Genomic DNA, 19,804 nt, shown 5'->3' with positions numbered 1-19,804 from the left:
TGACTAAGTATGTTCAACATACAAAAGGCCAATATCAAAATATGAAAAATTAATGTAATACACTTCATGAATAGAATGAAAATAAAGTTATCTCGATAGCTGCAGATGAGGCATTTGATAAAGTCTTGTAAATTCTTGATAAAAAAAACTTAGAAACATGGAAAAGACAATTTATGGAAAAAAAACAGTTAACACAGTTAATAGTGAAAGACCTAAAGCTTTCCCCATCAGATCAGGAATGAAACAAGGATACCCACTTTCACCACTCCTATCAATATTGTAAGGAGAACTCTTGCCAGAGCAATTAAGTAAGAAAAAGAAATAGGTATCAAAATTGCAAAGGAAGAATAAAATAAAAATATCTATTTGTAGTTGACATGATCTTATATATAGAAAACCTAAAGGAACCCACAAGGAAGCTATTAAAGCCAATAAGTTCTTTCAACGTAAGTGTTAGGGTACAAGATCAACAAGCAAATACAGTTGTGTTTCTATTCACTAGTAATGCACAATATGAAGAGGAATTAAGAAAACATTTCTATTTATGAGAGCAACTAAAAGAATAAAATATCTAGGAATAAATTTAAGGATACAAAATACATGTATACTAAAACTACAAAATGCTGCTGATAGAACCTAAAGAAAACCTAAATGAATGACAAGGTATTCCATGTTCATGGGTTGGAAGAGTTAACTTTATTAATATGTCAATATTACCTACAGCCATATACAAATTAAGCACAACCCTTGTTAAAATTCCAGCAGCCTTTTTTGCAGAAATGGAAAAACCAATATTCAGATTCATATGGAACTGCAAGTAGCCCCAAATAGCCAAATCTCTGTTGAAAAAGAACAGGGTTGGATAACTCACATTTCCCAATTTCAAATTGCTTTTACAAGGTGACAGTAATCAAAACAGTGTGGCACTGGCACAAAGATAGACAAATGGATCAGTAGAATAGAGTTGCAAGTCTGGAAATAGACTCACAAAACCTATGGTAAATTGATTTTTGTTAAGGGTACTAAACATGGGAAGAGGGGAAAGAATAGTCTCTTCAACAAATGGTATGGGAAAATTGGATATCCACATGTAGAAGAATGAAGAGAGACCTATATATCACACACACACTTTATATATATATACACACACACAGACATACACGTATATATATATATATATGGATATATCTCAACTCAAAAGAGACCAAGGATCTAAATAAGAGATAAAACTATAAAACTTTTACAAGATAAATAGTAGCAAATCTTCATGACCTGATTCCACAAAAGATTCTTAAATATGACATTCAAATCATGATCAACAAAAGAAACAATTAGATAAATTTGATTTTGTCAAAACTGAAGTCTTTTCTGCATCAAAAGAAATTATCAAGAAAGTTAAAAGACAGCCTATAGAATGGGAGAAAATCATTTCAGGTCGTATATCAGATAAGAGCTTAATATCCAGTATGTATAAAGAACTCCCACAACTCAACAACAGAAAGATAAACAACACAATTTTTAAAATGGGCAAAGGACTTGTATAGACGTCTCTCCAAAGAAGATATACAAATGGCCAGTGAACCCAAGAAAAGATGCCCAACATAATTATCCATTAGGGAAATGCAAATTAAAATCACAACAAGATACTATTTCACACCCACAAGGATGGCTATTATTCAAAAAATGGAAACTAACACATGCTGGAGAGGATGCAGATAAAGTGTAACTCTAGTGCCTTGTGATGGGTTGGTGGGAATGTAAAATGATGCAGCTCCTGTGAAAGAAATATGGCAATTCCTTAAAATGTTAAATATAGAATTACCGTTTTTCCTGGCAATCCTATTTCTAGGTTTAACCCAAAGAGAATGAAAAGAGGGTCACCAACAGATCCTTGCACACCAATATTTATAGCACCATTATTTATAATAGCCCAAAGCTGGAAACAACCCAAATGCCCTTCAACAAAAGAATATGTAGACAATCGGTGGTATATGCACACTATGAAATATGACTCAGCCACAAGTGAAAATGAAGTTGTGAGATATGGTGCAACATGGAAGAACCAGGAAAACATTATAACCAATGAAAGAGGCAAGGAACATAAGGATGAAAATTGTTTGATACCACTTCTAAGAGATTACTAGAAATGGTAATTTTGCAGAAATAGAAAGCAGATTAGAAGTTACTGGGGGAGGCTTAGGGAGGAGGGAGGTTTTTGAGAAAAAAAATGAGGAGTCTTTTTGAATTAATTGCTAAATTATTAGTCAAGAAGTTGAAGTTTCTCTTTAGTGGGCACAAAGAGCCTTTCCAATCTATTAATAACTGCCAGGAGACTAGGCACCTGTTTTCAATGTGCTCCCATTACCTCGGTGTGCTCTGTATCACACTGAACTGGCATTTTCTTTCTTCTGTGCTAACTCTGGTTTTCCTTCTACCTGGAGTTTTCTTCCCCTCTTCTTCCTTCCAGACCTACATCAAAACCCACATCTTCTGAGTATGTTTCTCTAATGCTTCCAAATAGAAACAATTGCTGCAGCGTATGTGCATTCCTCATACATATCCACAGTTTAGGACCTAAGTTATTATAATTATTTGTTTTCAAATGTATCTCTCTGCTCTGCAAGAATTATGCCTCAGGAACCGGCTCAAATGACAAATTATATACCCAACAAATGTATATTAAAATGAATACAGTATAAATGAATTCAAAATAATAAAGTCTTACATTTAATTCAACTCCAGAGTAACTGAGCAGCAGTTAAAGGGATTTGAAATCTTTCCATTACTGCAAATAAAACTAAACTTCCATGAAGTAATCACAACTTACCAAGTTTTGCAGCTCTATTAGCTATATCTTAATTGCTTTGTTCAAACAAAATTTAAATGTTAGCTGATTTCTATCATTACTTTTTATGTACTTAAATTCCCTTTAGCCTCTTATTTACTTAATCTATGCCTCATTTCTCCATATTTAAAGAAATTGCTTTAATAATAGCAACATTTGTTATTCATCAACCATCATAATGAATCATTATAAAAGCATTATAAATCTCAAAAACAAAACAAAAAAACCACCTTAGATCATCCAGGGGGAAAAAGGATGTCCCTTTACAAGTGAGAAAATTCCCAGAATTTGCAGGCCACATGATTTGTTATTCAGAAATAGCACATTAAATAATAAAAATTACTGACTGTCTGGAAAATCAGGGATGGACCCAGGGGCTAGGGGCTAGAATGGATGAAGGTAAAGTTAGTAAGACAGGCAGAGGTTAGGGACAGAATGTGAAAGAAAAAAAACTGCAGTCAAAGTTCAGCCAATGACTGAAACATGGCTATTACTGGGTTATCTAATGGGTTATTTGACAGTTCTCCCAGCAGATTGTGTCAACTTGGTTATGCTGTCCAGTTGTTTGGACAAACACTGGCCTAATTGTTCCTGAGGAGGTAATTTACAGATGTGCTTAGCAGTTACAATCAGTTGCCTTGACGTAAAGGAGATTGATTGTCCTTAGCAAATCAGTTAGGGGGCCTTTGGTTTGTTTGTTTTGTTGTTTTGTTTTTGGCATGCCATGCCATTTATTTACCAATTCGTTTTCAAAACCTGTGTTAACCTTTTTTTGTGTGGATTATAATTTACATTATAGTTTAATCTCTGGGATGAATCATGGACTAGGGTAGACCCTGCTTTTCTACTATAGACTTATTGTTATTCTAGCAATGGAAGAAATTTTATCATTCATGTGGAGGCAGAGGACACCAGGGGTTGTGCGGGGAGGAAAACGGAAAAGTAGGTGTAATATTTGGGCATTTTCTGGACATTGGAATTGTCCTGAATGACGTTGCAATGACAGAAGTCTTGAAAGCAAGAACGATGGTTTGAAGAATCAGAAGAAATTCTGGCTCTAGACTCCACCCCCCATTCCTCCGCAAACTTCACTAGACTCTGACTCAGCACTTCACCTCCCTTCTCCTGGAACTTCTGGCCTCTGATCTGCCATGCAGAATTGGCACTTGCCAACTACCACAATTGCCAGAGCCAATTCCTTATAATAAATCACACATGTATAACTCATGCATATATCCTATTGATTCTGTTTCTCTGGAGAACCTTAAATAATACAGATTTTGATATAAGCAGTGAGAAATTGGCAATATTTGAATAAAGTTTATAGACCAGAGTGCCTTATTCCAACCTTAATTTCCTGATTTTGATATTTGAACAATGTTACGAAAGGAATTTCCATTATTTTAAGAAATATACATTGAAGATTTAAATCAAAGACTGTAATGCTTATAACTTTTATCTGCAGTTTTTCTCTTCTTTATTGTCTTCCTCCTCCACCCCCTTTTCCTCTTCCTCCTTCGTCTTCATTTTTTTCTTTTTTAAAATTTTATTTCTTACTTTTAAAGAAGCTTTAGATTACATAAATGGTAAATCAAAAATATAGGGGATTCCCATATATTCCATTCCTTCCTGTTCCCACACTTTCCCCCATTAACAACATTTTTTATTAGTGCGGTTCATTTGTTAACAACTGATGAAAACATACTGAAGCATTGCTACTTAGCTTGGTCTATAGTTTACATTATGGTTTACACTTTGCCCCATACAATTTTGTAGGTTTTGGCAAAATGTATAATGGCCTGTATCTGTCATTGCAATGTCATGCAGGACAATTCCAAGGTCCCCAAAATGCCTCCATGTTACACCTACTCTTTCCTTTTCCTTTTCTTCTCCTCCTTCTTCCCCTCCTCCTCTTTCTTCTCCCTTTCTCTCTGCTTTATTATTGCTTGTGTTTGTGTGCTTGTGTGCATGTGTTTGTGTATATGTACACGGACACAAAGAAGTCAGTCAATATTAAAGGAATATGGCAATTCTTTGTATTATTTTTTTAACTTTTCTGAATATTATAAATTACTTTTTAAAAGTGAAAAAATAAGCCGTGAATAAATGAACATAGGCATATTTCAGAGGAATGCTCATTAAAGCTATATGAATATAATGCCCCTCATTTTCTAGCTTCTTTATTTCCAGCAAGTTTGAATTTCATAGAGCAGGCCAGGGGTTGGAAATCTGGAGAAATGGTGTTGACGTCTTTAGTCAGATACTTTTGGGGAGGCCAAGAGAACTAGGGAGAGTAGTCTTAAGTCAGAATTCTTTCTGATTCTTGAAACCCTCAGATCTCATTTTCTTCTTTATTTTCTTTTAAATGTTACATTCAAAAAATATGAGGTCGCCATATACCCTCTACTCCCCCACCCCACTCCTCCTGCATCAAAAACTTCTTCGATCATCGTGGCACATTCACTGCACCTGGTGAATACATTTTGCAGCACTGCTGCACCACATGGACAGTGATCTACATTGTAGTCCACACTCTCCCCCATTCCACCTAGTGAGCCACGGCAGGACACACAATGTCCAGGATCTGTCCCTGCAGCACCACCCAGGACAATTCCAAATCCTGAAAATGCACCCACATCATATCTCTTCCTCCCTCTCCCTACCATCAGCAGCTACTGTGGTCACTTTCTCCACATCAATATTACAATTTCTTCCCTTACTAATCACAATAGTTCCCCAGAAGAACACCAGTAAGTCCACTCTAATCCATACTCTATATCTCCATCCTGTGGACCCTGGGATGGTTAAGTCCAGGCCCCCACTACATCAAGAGGGGGCTTAGATCCCACATGGATGCTGGATGCAATTCTCCTGCTTGCAGTTGTAGGCACTCTTGGCTCCCTGGTGTGGTGGTTGATCTCATTTTTAAGACCTCCAACTGCTTGGATGAGGACCCCCCACATTTCTGAGGGTCGTCAAAAATGCAAATGCTAATCCCATCTAAGAAGTACTTCCATAGTAACAACCAGGCCACTATTTGGCCAAATAACTGATCAGCATAGTGTAACCAAGTTGACACATCAAATTAACCATTACAAGTCATAACAACTAACTCCGTGTAGTCAATTTTGCTAGAAAAACTTTTGGAAATATGGTTGTAGATTGTAGCATTTTTTCAGAAATGAATTAATGTTCATTCTTTTATTTATTCAACCAATTAGTACATTTAAATGAATGTCCACTTTTTTTTTTGGTAAGATATTGTTATTTACAGTGCTAAATACTAGTTATGGAAAGATGTTCAAGGAGTGAACTCTATTCTCAGTGATAAGTCCAATGTTGGAACAAATATATGAGCTAAAACGACATACTATGGTAAACACTGTAATAAGATATAGATGCAAAACTGTAGGTCCAATTGATTTTTTTTTTTAGGTACCAGGACCAGGGATTGAACCAGGAATCTTATAAGTAGAAGGCAGCTCTCAACCTCTGAGTCACATCAGCTCCTCTGAGTTGTTTTTTTCATTTGTTTACTTGCTTGTTTGTTTGTTTTTGGGAGGCACCGAGAACCAAACCTGGGACCTCCTATGTGGGAAGCAGGTGCTCAACTGTTTGAGCTACATCCGCTCCCCAGACCAATTGATTTTTGACTCCATCAGATCAAATGAATCAGTACCATCTCAGAGATTTTTATGGATAATTTACGGTTTAGTTCTGAAAAGATAAATGTTCTTTCAAACAACGTAGACATCTACATGACTTTAAAAATGAACAGATGTATAGAAGTAAGGGTAGTAAAAGTTCCTAAAAGAAAATCTTTTTATTGTTTTGGATTTATATAAAATGGTTAGGTGTTATCTGTGTGCATATTTGAATTATACCTTAATTTGTTTATTATATTACCTCTAACATTTTAATAGGCTAATTATAGGTATGATGCTGCTATATACAGTTGTCTAAAAGTTATTTAATCTTAATGAATATATTTCAGTTGTCTACTTTATAAATTATATTCTTGGAAACCAAATAATCACATGCATGTATTCTAATGATCACAAGTGCCGAGCAGAAATTTTCCTAATGTGGAAGGTATTTTTACTTAGTAAAAATAAGTAAAAAATATTTTTATTTACTAAAAATAAAATACATATCATGGTAGTATTCTGTATACTCATCTACATTTCAGGTATGTTACATATTTTATTTTTTTTAGACTCATGTAGTAAACTTGGAAATGTAGGCTAGGCAAAGCAAATTGCCCTCAGCAAAGATTTCAGCTGTATTTACCAAATAAAATCTTCATGTTTTGGATAAAAGAGATATCAATAGGAATGCACTTTTTAGCAAGATGATTTTCTCTTTTTTTTAATAGATTTTTTTATATAACATCAGTTCACAGGGCATATAGGAGATATTACATAAATATTTTATATTTGCCATAATTCCATCCTAATATTTAAAAATATATAGTATTCTATTATGACAACCTATGTCCTTTATTTTCCCATCAAAAGCTATCTTTTGTGTTTGGACAAAGACAATTGCTCCTGAATTTCATCTTTAATACTATAATTTTGCTGTAAAGTTGTTAACATGCTCAAGAAAGGTGCTGTCACAATATAATTATGAATTTCTTTCATAAGTAAAGCATATAAGATATTCTAAGTAGAAGTCAAGCTCCAGTTAGTAGCACCAGAACAAGGCAGATTTCAGTACATTTGTGCATGATTTTACATGTAGTGCTTGAGTATACCACATACATATATGGCCATGCATTCTTGGGAAATGGAAGCAAAGTAATAATAATACGCAAGTATGGCAGATTGTATTTTCCAAAGACAGCTACAGCTTTTCCACTCCTCCCATGTGCTCTTATACTGTGTGACCTTGTCACTCTTCCCAATAAGAGGTGGTGTCATGTCTTCTCCCCTTGAATCCAAGTGGGCTTGTGTCTGTTGGAACACAGAGTATGATGGAACTGACACTGACATTTCAGGCTAGGTCGGTTAAAGTCAAGTACCTGCTACCAGTGTTATCAAGAAACTCCCTTTCCTGAGGCTCCTCCCTAAGATGCTCCTTCTTAGAAGCCAGTATGCTAGGAGAAGTCAAAACCATGCAACACCCTCATTAGATACCCTGGTAAAAATTGTAGTTGCACCAGCCTTCAGGTTATCTGAGCCCTGGTGTCAGAACTATAAGTATAGAAGTCTTCTGGAGTGAATTACCTAGGTTTAGGTTTAGGTTTAGGTTTAGGTGTTCCAACTTCAATCTTTAAAGTCACCCCCCTGTGATTCCAGACACCATGGAACAGAGGAGTACCATCTTCACTGTTGACTACCCAAATTTCTAAGCCATGGAATACTTGAGCATAAAGAAAACGTTTTAGGTAAAAAAATGCGGAGTTGTTTGTTACACAGAAAAGCCAATTTGAAGAACAAGTTAACCTAACAGGATCTAATTTTCCTTGTCTTAAATTATTATGCCACATCCATCTAGAAATACACTATCACAACATTGTAAAGTGGATGCATTTGTTTGATTATTTATTTTTACAGAGATGGTGGGTTAAATTGAACTATGTAATTTTATTTTTGAACTGTATGTATCTTTATCTTTTGTTTTTATCTGTGAGATTAACTTGAATTTATGAAGAGTAATGATTTGGCTGTTATTGCTCTAGCATCATGCATAGACTACTGAGATCATTTGCCGTGCTTAGGCTTCATGAAAAATATTCATACTTAGGAAATTCAGAGCCTTGAGATAAAATGTCTTAACCCAGTAACCATAACTGAGAGCAATAAAAAGGTGGCTGCTGGGCGCAGGGAGTGGGAGGAAGAGATGAGATGTGGGGGCATTTTGGGGACTTGGAGTTGTCCTGGGTGGTGCTGCAGGGACAGTTACTGGATGTTGTATGTCCTCCCATGGCTCACTGGGTGGACTGTGGGAGAGTGTGAGCTATGATGTGGACCATTGACTATGAGGTACAGTGGTGCTCAGAGATGTATTCACCAAATGCAATGAATGTCTCATGATGATGGAGGAGATTGTTGTTATGGGGGGAGGAGTGGGGTGAGGGGGGTGGGGGATATATGGGGACCTCATATTTTTTAAATGTAATATTAAAAAAATAAAGACAAAAAAAGAGATATCAGAATGAAACATATTTCAAAGCAAAGCTAAGAAAGAAACACACACGAAGCACCTGACAATTCCACTCCTAGATGCATACCCAAAATAATTGAAAGCAGTGACTCAAACAGATGTTCATAGTTGCATTATTCATAATAGTCCAAAGGTGGGAAAAATCCAAGTGCCCAGCAACAGATGAATGTATAAAAATGTGGTATATCCATACAATGGGGTATTGCTCAGCAATAAAAAATAAATGAAGTGCTGGTACATACTGCACCATGGATGAAACTTGAAGACATTCTATTGTATGAAATAAGCCAGACACAAAGAGACAAATATTATATGGTTTATCTCACATTAAATACTTAGAGTAAGCAAATTCATAGAGACAGAAATCAGAATAATTAAGAGGGATGGGAGAGGGGGGAATGGGTAATTAGTGCTAAATGAGTATGATGAAAATAGTCAAAGTACAAGGCCAGCAAGCCCACTCAACCAAGACAGAATGACCTCTTCAACAAATGGTGCTTCGAGACCTGGATATCAATATCCAAAAGAATGAGAGAGGAATGCCATCTCATGCCCTGTATGAAAATTAACTCAAGATAAATCAAAGACCTACATATAAGAGCCAAGATCATAAAGCTCATAGAAGATAATGTAGGGAGAGATCTATGAGATTTGTATTAGGAAATGCTTTCATAAACTTTACACCCAAAGAGCAAGCAATGAAAGAAAAAAATAGATAAATGGGACCTCCTCACAATTAACTTTTGTGCGTCAAAGGAGTTTGTCAAGAAAGTGAAAAGGCAATCTACTCATGAGAGAAAGTATTTGGTAGCCATTTATCTGATAAAGGCCTAATATCCAGCATATATAAAGAAATCCTGCATCTCAAAAATAAAAATATAAACCACTCACTTAAAAAATGGGCAAGAAATTTGAATAGATACTTTTCCAAACAGGAAATACAAAAGGCTAAAAATCACATGAAAAGATGCATAATATCACTAGCTTTTAGGAAAATGCAAATCAAAACTACAATGAGATACCATCTTATACCCATTAGATTGGTGGTTATTTTAAAAAAATAGAGGACTACAAATGTTGGAGTGGACATGGAGGAAAGGAAACACCCATCCACTGCTGATGGGAATGTAGAATGATGCAGCCATTGTGGGGATGGTTTGGTGGTTCCTCAGGAAGCTAACTATAAACAGCCATATGATCCAGCAATCCCACTCTTTCAGAAGAATTGAAAGCAAGGACAAGAACTGATTTATGCAAATCAATGTTCATAATGGCATTATTCGCTATTGCCAAAAGTTGGAAACAACCCAAGTGTCCATCAACAGATGAATGATTAAGCAAATCGTGGTGTATAAACACAATGGAATATTACTCAGCTTTAAGAAGAAATGAAGTATTGACATATTGGGCAACATGGATGAATTCTGAAGACCTTAGGTTGAGTGGAGTAAGCCAGTCACTAAAGGACAAATATTACATGACTTTATTGATATGACCTATGCAAATTGAGCTGACTTTCAGAGCTAAAGGCTGGAAGATAGATTATCAGGAGACAGAAAGGTGTAGAGTGTGTTGGGCAGGTACTCAATATGGGAAAAACCTATGACAAGTTATAAGGGGGTGGTTGGCCGGGGAATGGGGGTGATAGTGGTGCAGGAATGTAAATGGAGTCAATGGTACTGGAATACGAGGGTGAGTGGAGGGGGGGTTGGGTTGGACTGTCCATGGAACTGAGGTGAGGACTAGAGGAAAGAACAGGTGAACTCTGGGTACTTGTAGGTACTTGTAGGTTAAAATTACAACGGTGGAAATGTTCTTGTAGCAACTATGGTGGGGGAGGGTTATTGGTGCAGGGTGTTGGGGTGAGGGGATATGTGAAAAAGTACATACCTGAGGCATGTTTCTATGGAATATAAAAATGCATCTCTTGTCATAGAATGTTATTTCAGTGGGTGAATACCCACACAATAAACAAGAAAATATTAAACTCCCATCCTGGAGAGACCTGCTAGGCTCTCAAATAGAGGGGAAAGAGTATCTTGAGAAGTAATCAGTACCTAATAAAAGAAGATGAACTAATACATCAAGTCCTCAATATTAATGCATGTAACTATGAACCTCATTTTTCAAACATTGCAACCTAGTGGTTGCCATGGATTGTGAATGGAGGGGAAGGGAGGAATGTCTGGTGCATGAGACATTTTGGGGCATTGGAATTGTTCTTCATAATCTTGCAAAGGTGGATACAGGCCATTATACATTTTGTTAGAACTTGTGAAGGTGTATGGTGCAGAATGTGAAACCATAGTGTGGACTGTTGACCATGGTTAATGGCAATGCTTCAGTGTTTGTTCATCAATTGTACCATACTCAGTAAGATGTTATTGATGGCGGAAAAAGTGAGAGGGAAGATGTGGAGTATATGGGAATCCCCTTTATTTTCAATGTGATTTTTCTGTTACCTAAAGCTTCTTTGAAAATAATTTCAGTTATTTTCACTGTCCATAAAACTTAACAGATCTTACAGAATGAAAGACTGTCATTAATTTTTTTCATATTTTTATTTATATATATTTTATTTAATTTTAAAATTTTTACTATTATTCCTATTTATTTATTTTTGGTTTGTTTTTGGGGATATTTTGGATTTCAGAAGAGTCACAACTGAAGCAATATAGGATCACTGGTACAGGATGCCAGCGGGAGGAGATGTGTGGAGAGGGTGCACCTGGGGCATGCCTCGATGGAATATAAACATGTTCAAGTGTTCATGGGGTGTTGTCTCAAGTGGAGACACACACAATATCCAAAAGAATATTGAATTACCATCCTGGGGAGTGCTGCTACTTTCTCTAATAGAGTGGCAAGAAACACTGGAGTACATAGGCAGTGCCTAGTGAAGGCGGACAGATCAGTATTCCAGGTCCTTGATATTGATACTTGTACACATGACCTTGTTCTTGTGAAATTGAAACTTAGCCTAGTATTATAAATGTCCTAAGAGTTACCTCCTGAAAAGCAACTTGTTACTCTAGTGTGGTCTTTCTTTAAGCCAAACTCAGCATATAAATTCACCACCTTCCCCCTGGCATGGGACATAACTCCCAGGGATAGGCCTTCCTGGCATTGAAGGATTATTACCAAGCACCAACTAGTGATGCATTTGGTAAAAGGCCTTCACCATAAGGGAGGAATATTAAATACAAATGAGTTTTTATGACTAAGAAATTTCAAAGAGAGTCAGGAGGTCATTCTAGAGGTTATGTTTATGGCAGTCAGTGAGCTGACTGCCACAGTAAATAGTGCCTCAAGGAAAGGTACTCTTGAGGGTTCTAGAGATATCTAGACACTACAGGCAGGAAAGACAACCCCAGGAAACTGGCACCCTGTTGATAGGCCTTTCCTTGGAATATATGATAACCTATTCCTCAATATATCATAGTTGAACTTATTTATAATATTCCTATGCATGGTTCTTATGGCCCTTTTATTTGAACCTATAGTTAGGACTATACCTGCTATTTATGTGTCTGAGAGACTTAAATCTTCTGGCTGTTCATATGCCAGTTGAGACCTGAATCTCAACAGAGTTGCAGCCAACACCTACACTTCAATTCATGGGACTCACCCAGGACAACTAACAAAAAGATGATCAACAAAGCCCAAAAAATCCCAAAAAACAGAGAGAACAACTGCAAGCAAGACAGTTCTACCCATCTGTCCCATGGGACCTAAGCCCCTCTCAATTGGAAGCAGAAGAGGCATCACCATCCCCAAATCCTCAAGACTGAGTCATGGATGAACATGAGGGGGAATTTCAACTGCAACCTAAAATAGCCTTATTATTATTCTAGCAATGGAAGAACTTGTTATATTGATATAAAGATAGTGGTCATCAGAGGTTCTGAAGAGAGGGAGAGGGAAGAATAGGTGAAACATGGGACATTTTGGGGACATTGGGATTGTTCTACATGGCATTGTAATGATGAATACAGGTCATTATACATCTTGCCAAAACCTATAAAATTGTGTGCTGGAAAGTGTAAACCATAATGTAAACTATAGATGATGGTTAATAACAATGATTCAATATATTTTCATCAATTGTAACAAAGATAGCACACTAATGAAAGATGATGCTAATGGGGGAAAGTTTGTGAGGTAGAGGGCATGAGGTGTATGGGAACCTTCTGTATTTTTGATGTAACATTTATGTAATCTAAATCTTTAAAAATAATAAAAAGAGAAAATAAAAGTAGTTCATGGTGAATGTTACACATTATTATCAATGTACTTAATATCAAAGAATTGTCCAATTAAATGGTTAAAATGTATTTTATATTATATATAATTTATCACAATTAAAAATGAATAAATGATTTAAAACTGCATCCAACATGAAACTTATTTTATAAAGATTAAAGTCCATTACAATCCTGAGGTTCTGAAGCTTTTTTTGTGATTTGTAAAGTTCAAATACTTCAAGTTAAAAGTTTTAAAATAATGTAAAACTTAACACAAGACAACAGTGAAATGAATGTGTAGAGTCTTGTCCTATTAAATATCATTTTCAATAGGCAAACACTTTAAATTATAACTTCATTTTAATTATCACATCTGGTTACAATGTGCTAATTCATCATTTACCATTCGTCATTCTCAAAACCTAAAAAAAAAAATAATGGATGCAAATTTGAATTCAGTGGCACCTACAAACATATTAAAATCTGGTTGGTAGCATTTAGCAAACTAATGCAGAAACGTGAGAAAATAGTGTGAATAATTGGTTTTATATAAATAATCAATATCATTTACTAATTCCCATCTAGACTCAGCCCCATACCAATTTCTATAATGAAAAACTAACTCCATTGTTGCACATCAGTCTGTCTTTGTGATCTGATTGTGAAAATATGAATCAAAATAGATCATCATGCCTTTCCCCTACCTTATTGGTGAAATTAGAGTTTAAAAATATGGTGATGGATTTATAGATGCAGAGTAATTGTGTGTGAATGCTTTTTTATTTCTGATACCTTTAATTATCAGCAGAAACGTTTCCATGATCACAGTACATGCAATATCACATATGACATTAATGATCTTGCCAAAATCCTCCTCAATTTGTTGCAAAATTACACTACACAGTGAAAATTTATGCCTGATATAGCCATATGGTCAGATATTCAATAGACTTGGGTATTATCAATTGCTACCATTTTAGGCTAAACTTGCTAATTTTGTAACATAAAAATATAATGATAAATGAGCATATGTGTACTCAATAAAAGAATTAATAAAAGAATTTTTAAAAAATTACTCAATATTAGATAACCAAGAAAATTAGCAGTAGGATATTTTGCCAAAGTTGTGCCTCTGGCCAAGAGCTTAGAAGTTGGCCCTTGAAGAAGCGTAATGAGACCAGCATGTACCAAAGAGGAAAGTATCAAATTAATGCTTTTACCTAATTATGGGCAAAGAATGTTATAGAAGGTTGTAAAGAGAATATGATTATCCAAAGCAGAAAAACAAGTTTAAATCTCATTTCTTTAATACAAGAGCTTTATGACTATATATTAGTGTGGCTTAATTGCTCAAAATTGCAGTTTTCTTACCTCTGGAAAGGGGAACATAAATTTAGAAAAAAATAAAAAATCACAGAGTAACTATTTATAGTCATATTAATTACTACTATTAATATAGGTTTTTAAAAAAGTGGAAACAACAATGGGAGTTGTGAATATCTGCCTCTCTCCCTCCAGCTGTGGATTTGAGGAGAATTCCAAGCATCAACTAGTTACATATCCAGAATGTCTTCTGATAACACATACCATTGCTGGTCAGACACATCATGCATTATTATAGAATCATGGAACAAAATAGGAGGAAATGGGTTTCTGAAAAAGCACTGAAGACCAACACAAAGATCATAGCTCAAAAATAAAATCTTGACTAGGAGGGAAATTTTCAAAGAGTTTCTTTGACATCATCAATTGAACATGTCACCATGAAAAAAACCAAAGGATGTAAAGGTAAAAAAAAGATAAACAAAAGATGAAATTAAAAGCAAAGTCATAATCTAAATGAATGCAGTGTAATTATAATCTTGTTATGTCCTATAGCTTTGAAATTATGGCTTCTCTTCTGCTTCAGGGTATGCTTTCTTGGAAACTTTCCACCTGGTCTTCACTGCATCAATGTGATTGAATGGCAGTTGGAGAGAAATGCACAAATATTGGCTGGTCTTAAATCTGATTCATGTTCATCAATATCTAGTGGGTCCTTGATGCTACCTATGATCATACTATATACCCTTTCCGTTTACTTTCCCACTCTCCCATGTGACCATTTCATATCTGCTACTTTCTCCTCAAGCACTCCAATTTTCCATTCCTTTCCTCACTCTCAGCAGATTGCCATACCTCAATAAAAAGAGAACTTTCAAAGCTACACACATACCAGCATCTGAACCCACATACTCTAACTTCTGGTTAGCAGATATGAACTATTCAGCTCCTACCTACAGCAAATACCTCCACTGGTTCATTTGCTCCCATTTCCTCTTTCCTACTCCAAGGTTAAGTTTCAGCAATTTTCTTTCTTTCTTACGTCATTGAAGTTTCTCTTTCTACTAGAACATTCCCATCAGCATGCAAATAAGGTGTCTTATTTGCCATCCCAATCACAAGTACAGAGATTAAAATAGCCATCAAAAACTTCCCAAAAATGAAAAGACTGGGGCCAGGCTTTTCAGGTGAATTTTACCAATCAGTCAAAGATTATCTAATACCAATCTTGCTTAAGCTCTTCCAAAAAAAAAAAATTTTGAATGGGAAAGAAACTATGGAATTCAATCTATGAAGCAAACTTCACCCTAATACCAAAGCTAGATATAGATGCTGCAAAAAAACATAGAAATTTGCAGACCAATATCTCTAATGAATATAGTTGCAAAAATCCTCAACAAAATACATGCAAACTGAATCCAAAAGCACGTTAAAGAATTATACAACACGATCAAATGGGTTTTATCCCAGGTATGGAAGAAAATCAATTATTGATTTGAACACAAGAAAATCAATTATAATAATAAACCATATTGATAAACTGAAGAAGAAAAATCACATGATCCTTTCAATTGATGAAGAAAAGGAATTTGACAAGGTACAGTGCTTTTTAGATAGAAATACTCCAAAAAATAGGAATAGGAGGAAGCTTTTTCAGTGTGGGAAAGTGCATTTATGAAAACATGCAGCTGGCTTTAGACTCAATGGTGAAAGACAGAAAGCTTTCCTGCTGTGATCAGGGATAAGACAAGGATATCCTCTGTCAGCATTGTTATTTAATATTATGCTGGAGGTTCTAGCTAGAGCAATTAGGCCAGATAAAGAAGTAAAAGGCACCCAAATATGAAAGGAAGAAATAAAAGTTCACCTACTCTCTGATGTTATGATCCTATATCAAGAAAGTCTTGAAAAATCCACAACAAAGCTCATAGAATAGACAGGTTCAGCAAAGTAGTGAGGTGCAAGATTAATACACAAAAATCAATAGCATTTCTATACACAACTGATGTGCAATCTGAGGAAGAAATGAGAAAAATATTCCACTTATAATACTGACTAAAACAATCAAATATTTAGGAATAATGTTAACCAAGGACATTGTATTAGTCAGCCAACGGGGTGCTGATGCAAAATGCCAGAAATGGGTTGGTTTTTATAAAGGGTATTTATTTGGGGTAGGAGCTTATAGATCCCAGGCCATAAAGCATAAGTTACTTCCCTCACCAAAGTCTATTTTCACTGTTGGAGCAAGATGGCTGCTGATATATCTGGGGATTCGGGTTTCCTGGGTTCCTCCCTTCCAGGATCTTGCTTCTCTTTCTGTGTGAGCTTACTTCCTGTGGCTCCAGATAAGGCTTTAGTATCAAACTCCAACATCAAAATTCCAACATTGAGAAGCCCCAACTTTGTCCTTTGCCATGCCTTTTATCTGTGAGTCGCACCCACCAAATGGTGGGGACTCAATGTCCTACTGGCACAAGAGGTTTATATGGTTACTTAATCAAGCAAACCTCTGAACTGAATATAATCTAATATGCCCAGAGAAAAGTATCAGTTTACAAACATAATCCAGTATTTCTCTTTGAAATTCATCAATAATATCAAGCTGCTACACTCCAATTCCAAAAAGACATTACAATATTTTAAAAAGACATTACAATATTAAAATAATATTGAATTCCAAAAAGACATTGCAATATTTTAAAAAATCTTAAATTAGTTTCAATGCAAGTACTAAATCATATCACAATTTAAAGAAATACAGTTTGTCTTGGGGCAAAGTCCTGTTTGCTATAGATCTCTGAAACTTACGAAAGAATTCACCTACTTCCAATACACAAATGGACAAAGGATAAACATTTTCATTACAATAAGGAGAAATTGAGAGGGAAACATGAGTGTCATGGGTCCTCTACAGTTCAGTAAACCTGCAGGGCATTCTCCATTTGATTTCACTCTGAGTCATTCTTAAGATGATGAATTCTTTTCCTTGGTGCCTTACGGGAAGCCACTCTTTCCACAGGCTTGTCCAATGGTCATTTTCTTGTTTGCACCCTCATTAAGCATCTGGGTGTCAACCAAGCTCCAGACCTCACCCTCCAAGAGAGTTGGGGTGATTGCCACATGAAACCCAGTCTTTGAGTTATAGTCTTAACCCCTCTAGTACAGTGATGTGAAGACAACATTCCCCCTAACCTTTGGCATACAGCTCAACCCTCTCAGAGCAACGAGTTGACCATCTGATCTTCCTTAACTTTGGCATACAGGCTCAGAGTAATGAGTTGACCACTTGGCCTTCCTTAACCTTTGGAGGACAGGTCCACCCCTCTCAGACCTGTAGGGTGCTGACCTTAACCACCCTAATCCTTCGGGAATGTGCTCCACCCTCTCTGTACCCTGGAGCAGCAAAATTCTCCCAGAACATCAGACAGGAACATCCACCTTCTCCAACTGCTGGGGCAAACTCACCCCCTCTGTACACATGGATGGGTTTCCTCTCTTGGCCCAAGGTGATGTCTTAATTCCAGATCTCAGCTTCCATTGTTTTCCTCTTAATGTTGCTTCTCCTTTAGTCTCTCTTTTCCATGTCCCTTTTAGTCCAAGCTGACTGTTTTTTTTTTTTTTTTTTTTTTTTTTGTACAGTTCTCTCACAAACCTTGTTGGTTTAGCATGCAAGAAGCAGGGGTCCAAGCCATCAGACAGTAAGTCTTTCCACAAATCTTTCTGAGATAACTGCACCTTCACTCCTGGTTTACAAATTCCAAGTTTAGTTAAGTCCTCCAATAGGGAACTTTCATCTGGGAGCTTGATTTCCAGGAGCTTGGAATTTCCAGAATCAGTTTGTTTTTTCTTGTGCCCAACAGTTCAGTCCTCAGCATATCTCTCTTGTCAAGCATTTTGCTAGAAGCTGCAAGCAAAAGCCAAGCCACATTCTCAAGGTTTACTTTGGAAATTTCTTCACTAAGTGCTCAAGCTCACCATTTTCAAATTCTACCTTCCATAAAAGACCAGAAGTTAATCTTGCTAAGTTCTCTGCAACTTTGAAACACAGATCATCTTTCCTCCACTTTCCAATAATAGATTTATCATTTACTTCTAAGGCATTATAGAAAGTCTTTTTAGCATCCATATTGGTATCAACAGTCTCTTCAAAGCAACCTAGTCCTTTTTCATCAAGCATCTCACTATTCCTCCAAAAAATACGCCTTACCTATTTATAAAACTGTTCCAGCATTTCAGTAATTGTGAAAGCATTTCCCCACTCCTCAGTACCAAATTCTGTATTAGTAAGCCAAAGGGATGCTGATGCAAAATACCAGAAATTGGTTGATTTTTATAAAGGGTATTTATTTGGGGTAGGAGCTTACTGATACCAGGCCAAAAAGCATAAGTTACTTCCCTCACCAAAGTCTATTTTCATGTGTTGGAGCAAGATGGCTTCCAACATCTGTGGGGGTTCAGGTTTCCTGGGTTCCTCCCTTCCAGGGTCTTGCTTCTCTTCCTGTGTGAATTTACTTCCTGAGGCTCCAGATTAAGACTTCAGCATTAAGCTCCAACATTAAGAAGCCCCAACTCAGTCCTTTGCCATGCCTTTTATCTGTGAGTCACACCCATAAAATGGTGGGGACTCAATGTCCTACTGACACAAGAGGTTTACATGATTACTTAATCAAGCAAACCTCTGAATTGAATATAATCTAATATGTCCAGAGGAAAAGATCAATTTATAAACATGATCCAATATTTCTTTTTGGAATTCATCAATAATACCAAATTGCTGCAGACATAAAGGAACTGTGTTTCAATGACTTCAAAATTTTGTTAAAAGAAACCGAAGAGACTTGAATAAATGGAAGGACATTCTGTGTTCATGGATTGGAAGCCTAAATATTGTTAAGATGTCACTTCTACCCAAACTTTTTTACATATTCAATGCAATCCCAATAAAATCCCAACAACATTTTTTCAGAAGTGAAAAAACAATTAACAAACTTATTTGTAAAGATAAAGTATTCCAAATAGCCAAAAAGATCTTTAAAAAGAAGATTGAAGTTGGGGGACTCTCACTTCCTGACTTAAAGCATATTACTTAGCTACAGTGGTAAAAATAGCATCATAATGGCTTAAAGACAGACATATTGACCAATGGAACTGAACTGAGAACTCAGGTAAAGACCATCATATCTACAGTAGATGATTCTTGGCAAGGTTGTCAAATCCTCCC

The 19,804-nt window shown here is 36.1% G+C and overlaps 1 protein-coding gene across 1 annotated transcript in view; it reads right to left on the bottom strand.

Moving 5' to 3' along the window:
* LOC101446863 (E3 ubiquitin-protein ligase RMND5A-like) overlaps positions 1-18,760 on the bottom strand; it is a 35,691-nt gene extending 16,931 nt beyond the window's left edge. Inside the window, 2 exon segments of the mRNA XM_071218256.1 lie at positions 8,074-8,209; positions 18,559-18,760. Of these exon segments, the coding sequence (XP_071074357.1) occupies positions 8,074-8,209; positions 18,559-18,760 (338 nt within the window).
* Positions 18,761-19,804: the final 1,044 nt, after the last annotated feature.

This window comes from Dasypus novemcinctus, chromosome 2 (assembly GCF_030445035.2).
Source record: "Dasypus novemcinctus isolate mDasNov1 chromosome 2, mDasNov1.1.hap2, whole genome shotgun sequence".
In the NCBI taxonomy this organism is placed as follows: domain Eukaryota; kingdom Metazoa; phylum Chordata; class Mammalia; order Cingulata; family Dasypodidae; genus Dasypus; species Dasypus novemcinctus.
Note: the sequence above shows the minus strand (reverse complement) of the source record. Positions and strands in the feature narration are given on the sequence as shown.